The sequence below is a fragment of the Corylus avellana genome, chromosome ca4 (genome assembly GCF_901000735.1).
Source record: "Corylus avellana chromosome ca4, CavTom2PMs-1.0".
Taxonomy (NCBI): Eukaryota; Viridiplantae; Streptophyta; class Magnoliopsida; order Fagales; family Betulaceae; genus Corylus; species Corylus avellana.
In genome coordinates, this window is record NC_081544.1 from 2271672 (window position 1) to 2277685 (window position 6014).

The 6014-nt window shown below is 33.7% G+C and overlaps 1 protein-coding gene across 1 annotated transcript in view; it reads left to right on the forward strand.

The window, feature by feature from the left end:
* Positions 1 to 1384: 1384 nt before the first annotated feature.
* LOC132177688 (KRR1 small subunit processome component) overlaps positions 1385 to 6014 on the forward strand; it is a gene marked incomplete in the record, with an annotated part of 8427 nt that continues 3797 nt past the window's right edge. Inside the window, 5 exon segments of the mRNA XM_059590114.1 lie at positions 1385 to 1488; positions 1640 to 1899; positions 2000 to 2076; positions 3222 to 3332; positions 3616 to 3684. Coding sequence (XP_059446097.1) covers positions 1710 to 1899; positions 2000 to 2076; positions 3222 to 3332; positions 3616 to 3684 — 447 coding nt within the window.

The following is a 6014-nucleotide window of genomic DNA, read 5'->3' on the forward strand; positions in this document are numbered from 1 at the left end:
CCATTAATATTTCGGAAAATATTCCAAAACCCTGATGTTCTTTCAAATTTTGAGTCTTTGACTGAGTGTTCAATTTGGTTAATTTAACACTTGAGTTTACAAAGATTTTAAATCTAAAAGTCCTCTACTCAGTTTTCTCTCAAATAAATAACAAAAATGACATGAAAAAACTATTATTATTCCATTCTCATTAAAAGTTGAAAAAACAAACAACAACACCACTAGGGTGGCCAGATATTTGAGGGAGCTGATTTTCTTGTCTATTTACGTTATTAATAGTATTTAACATCGCTTTTCTTAATAGGGTATTTTGCTGGGACTTGGATGGAGAAGATTTTGACTTGACACCTATTACCCTCAATAGAAATTCAGTGCAGGTGAGTCTTGCTTTGGCAGCTATATCCTATTTCACTTAGTTTAACCCTGTTTATTGTTTGTTTTCTTACCAATAATAGTTTGATAGAACATACCATAAATAGTTTAGGTTCCTATTTTGTCATATGGTAAAAAGTATTTAATTTTTTTTTAATAATTAAAAACATGTATTTATTAATGTAAAAATAAAAATTTTGTCTAGCCACGAGCACAATGTAAACCTTAAACCATTTACACTTTATATGCTTCAAATATTTTTATCCAGTTCATCTTTACTAATTAATGTTTTTTTTTTTTTTTAAGAAAATATTTAAGAATATTATTATTCAATAAAAATACTTTTTTTTTTTTTTCTATTCACATATTCTCATCGGATAGGACTAAAAGAGATTTTATTTTATAATTATATCCAGACTTCTAAATTACATGTGATTTGGTTTCATAGAATAACGTGATCTCCTCCTAATAGTGTTCTTGTTGATTTAATACGGACACGGTAGCAAAAACCACCAAATAAAATAGTAATTAAAACGACACCGGATCTTTAGGCTGCTAGGCATTCTAATACTTTTTTCTCAAATGATTTGGATTTCACGTTCATTTAAGAAAAAAAATAAATAATATAAATCTATTTATTTATTAAATGGACCAGATCATTTGAAAAAAGAAATTTGAGAAAAAAAATGTTAAGATGTCTAGTATTATCCATCGAGAAAATAACAAAAACCATTTTTTTCTTATTCATTTATAATAAATCATAACCACAAGGTATCTATCCTAATAAATAATTAGGGGTGGGCAACAACTCTCCCAACCCGTAAATTCATTCCGATTCGCCCGGATTTTGTGATTTGTTTTTGTGAAAACGGATTGAATTTCATTAATCCGTGCGGGGGACGGGACGGATTTCGGGTAGAAACAATTTTGGACAGCGGGTACCCGCCCGATCCGCCCCAACTCGCTAATAAGCCCAAAAAGAAAAAAACCTTCTAGCCAGGTTCTCTCTCTCTCTCTCGCCTCCATCCTAGAAAAAACCCAGCCTCCCTCTCTCTCTCTCTCGCCAGTTGCCGCTCCGCCGCCCCCTCTCTCTCGCCGCGCCGTCTCAACTCTCAGGTATCTCTCTATTTCATTCTCTCTCTCTGGGAAGTGTTGATTGTGTTGGGTTGCAGTGTTGATTATGTTGGTTTTCAGTATCTCTCTCACTAACAGGTGTTGATTATGTTGGGTTGGATTTTTGGTCTGATTGTTGGTCTGTGACTGACAGTGAAAAAACAACACTTCAAGATCGATAACACCCGCCCCGCCCAACCCGCATTACCCGCCCCGTTCAACCCATGGAGCAGGACAACGACGTGTGGCAGGAGCAGAAGCCGAAGCGGCACAAGGGGAAGCACGATAAGCCGAAGCCATGGGACGAGGACCCCAACATCGACCGCTGGAAGATCGAAAAGTTCGACCCCTCCTGGAACGAGTCTGGCTTGGTTGCAGAGAGCTCTTTCTCCACTCTCTTCCCTGCATACAGAGGTCCACTCAAACCCCAAAAATGCCCATTTAATTTTTATTTCTCTTTTTGTTTAGGTTGTATTGCAGTTTTTCTGATTGGTTTTTTGATTGCTTTGTTCAGAAAAGTACTTGCAAACTTATTGGGAGAAAGTGAAAGACGCTTTGAAAGTATATGGCATTGCATGTGAGCTTGATCTGGTAACTGTCCGTAGATGTTTATTGTTTATTGTTTACGAATACTGATTTTTGGTTGCCCATATTTTAATTTTTTTTCCTCCTAAAGTGTATATTGCATTTTCTTTGGTTTGATTTGATATCATGTTAAATTACTAGTTATCCCTAAAAGCTTTAGATGATAGGAAAATGTAAATTTAATCATTTAATCATTACTTTAACACTTTCCTTCACGTGTGGGCTCAAACTCCATTTTAATAGGTGAGGCCCAGCACATAAAATATTTAATTTGAATGGGGTGAATTGACTGAATCAAGGTTCGAACTCAGGACCTTTGGTTCGGATGCCAGATTAAATTACCACTTGTTCTAAGTGATGATTTAATATGGTATCAATATGTGGTGATTGAACATGTATCAGGCTTCTTTACAACCTATTGACAATTTTCACGTTGCCTTGGCTCCCTAGGTTAAAATTCTTGTTTTTTGTCCTTTTTTTTTTTTTAATTTTTTTATTTTAAATAGTAACAAACAACCTAATTACAAATCACAAAAATAGTTTTCACCTTTATGTCATGTCATAACATTTTTTCAAACCTAAAACAAAAAAATCGTCAAAACACATTAACAAATAGAGCCAACTCTTGGCCTTAAGCATGTTTAGTGGTAACAATTGATTTCAGATGAATAAATGTGGTCCGCTGTTTATGTGTTTTTTTTGCAAGTAATGGAATTCCCATTAAAAAAAATAAAAGCACAACTCAAGTAGACAAGAATTATACAAGAGAGACACCTACTTAAAAGGAGAAAAAAAAAAGTTTCCCTGATTGACTAGCATGCTTGCCCTTACAACTCCAAAAATCTTGTGACCATTACTAGTGTATATCTTTCTTTTGTTCTTTCTGTCATTCTTTATATCTGTCTTTTTCTTTCATTTCATTTTTTTTGGCCTTTCTCTCCTAGTTCAAAAATGTTACTTGATCAGGTAAAAAATTCAGTTATCAGGATTCATCTATTTATTTATTTATTTTTTATTATTATTTTTTTTACATTTGAATGATTAATGATTAATTTCATTATTCTCTCGTCTCCTCCCTCCCCCCCCTCCCTCTCTCTCTCTCTCTCTCTCATATGTTTTTTTGATTCATTGTATGATTTATTTCTGGTCAGGTTAAGGGGTCCATGACAGTGTCAACAACCCTAAAGACTAGGGACCCGTATATTATCATTAAGGCTAGGGATCTTATTAAGCTTTTATCAAGAAGTGTTCCTTATGAGAAGGTACTTTCTCTCTCCTTTGACTGTGTTTTTGTTGTCCATATTGTATGAATTTTTTTATAGCGTAACAAAGGTGAAAAATAGTTACCAAGGTATTTTTTCTTATTCTATAGTGTTATCACTTATTTGATGACTAGAATGCACAGAACAATATGTCAGAATTATTTGTGCTTAAGTCTTTCCGTCGAAACTATATTAGTAGAACTTTATTGTGAGTTTGCTACTTCATTGTCTGCTTTTTATTAGTTGTATAATTTGTAGTCCTCATATAACATTTTGATGGCAGGCAGTAACAATACTGGAAGATGAAATGCAATGTGACATCATCAAGATTGGCAACTTGGTCCGCAGGAAGGTACATGATACAGCCATGGAAGAAAGATCAATTTTCTGCGTTTATACTAATTTCCATTGTTGGCTACTTGAAATTTTTTTTGCATGAGATTTGTGGTTGACATCAGATTGAGATGATTTTTATATAGTTTTGAATGTTATTAGGAATCTAGAGTTAAATCAGTTCTCAATTTGGATTTTATTTTATGAGCTATGATTAATTTTGTACTCAGAGACAAATATGTAAGTTTGTAATTCTTGCCATTGGAGATATTTTGGTCATTAAGTTGAGTCTAAAGTTTTTTTTTTTTTTTTTTTTTTGTCTATTGGTTTTTTTTTTATTTTATGAATCCAATTTAGTTGTTATTTGGGTTTTATTAGATTTTTAGTTTACAAGTCAAGTTAGGAATCATAACACTAGTAGTACAAGAAAGACTCCTTATACATGTGTGCTTGGTGGACTGAAAGATTTGGAGACTTTGATCAAGTATTATTATTTGTTTATTTGAAGCATGAGTGTCTTCTCTCTTCCTCTACATTGTGTGTTGGTCTGTTCACGGGTACTGTGAACAGCCCCTGAAGAACCACAAGAGTTGGTTTTATCCTCCTTTGCAACCACATGTCATGCCCTTCTCCTTGCCTATTAAAATCCTAGAACCCCATATGTTTTTTTCCCCTCCCATTAGCCATAAGTGCAAGCTCCGGCACTGGTCTAACCTAGCCAGTTGCCTGAACCCTGCCCCCCCACACGGCACAGAGTGCTAAAGCGGGCACACTTATACTTGTGCCCGTTTGCCATTAGGTACATAATTTTGTTGCTGCTCCAAAATTCCTTCATCCTGTTATCCTTTATATCATCCCCATTTCACCTTTTCAATCCCATCTTTACAATCTATATTTCAACTACAAACCCATGAAAACCGGCTTGCAAGGAAATATTTCATATAGTTAAGATTGGACTTAACTCATGTGGACACTAGGATCGTAACAATGTGACACTCTTACCAATGAGCTTTAGCTCAAATGTCCTCCCTTTGTAGCAAGGTGGAGGGTGACGTTGTGGGTTCATGTCCCACCAGGTGCACGTGTAACTTACTAATAGAAAAAACAAAAATAACATTCTCTTGTTTGGTCAGACCAAAACATTCCTGAGAATGATAATGAGTTTTATCTTGAGCTTTCAAAAACTGGTTATTACTTCTCAAAAAAAAAAAAAAAACAAAAAAACAAAAAAACATGCTCTTGTGCACTACATAAGTATACATAGACAACACATTCCTGATGTCTTCTAACACCTCGAAACTTTTGAAAAAAAAACTTACAGACCACACATATATAAACCCCTTCACCCTAACACAAACACACACACACAAAGCTTATCTGCTTTATGCTTTGTATGTTGACCATATATGAAATTGTGAATTACGAATGTGCGAGAAAAAACCATTTCTGAAAGCTATGTTTGGGAACTATTCAGTTCAGTATATGTACACAAAAAATCGTTGTTGAAAGCTTGTATTATGTTACAAGAAGCCAATTTGGGAGGCTATATGTTTTTTTTCCCACTCATTGTGATCATTTTATAGAAGGCAAAGACAAGTGCATTCCACACACATACACACACACACACACACACTATATATATTCTGGCAGGAATTTAGTATCCTCAACTTCACACACACACACTATATATATATATATATATATACTCTGGCAGGAATTTAGTATCCTTCCATTATTTTGAGAGTTCTATATTTGCATGTTTTAACCTATATATATATGAAATAAATTGAAGGATCAAAAAATTAAAACTCAATGAAAACAAGTCACACACACACACACATATATATATATTCTGGCAGGAATTTAGTATCCTTTCATTATTTTGAGAGTTCTATATTTGCATGTTTTAACCTATATATATATGAAATAAATTGAAGGATCAAAAAATTAAAACTCGATGAAAACAAGTCACACACACACACAGATATATATATATATATATATGAAATAAATTTAAGGACCAAAAATTAAAACTCGATGAAAACAAGTCTTGTTTTCTCAAAGTAAGGTACTATAATGTTTGATGAACTCTGATTCATCAAGTTGATAAGTCATTTAATAACTCTATGATTACTCAATTTACTCTTAATAATGTGAGGAATAATATGCAAAAAAGGTGCTATTTGAAACTAAGTCAATATGTTGATATTTTTGAATGGTTTATGATGTGGGATTAGTTGTGTTCCTGTTCTTTCATCACTGCAATTTTTGTTATATGCAAACCACAGTAAACTGCATCTTTTCAATTTTAAGCTTTTCTAGATATGACTGCTGGAGATTTGCAAATAA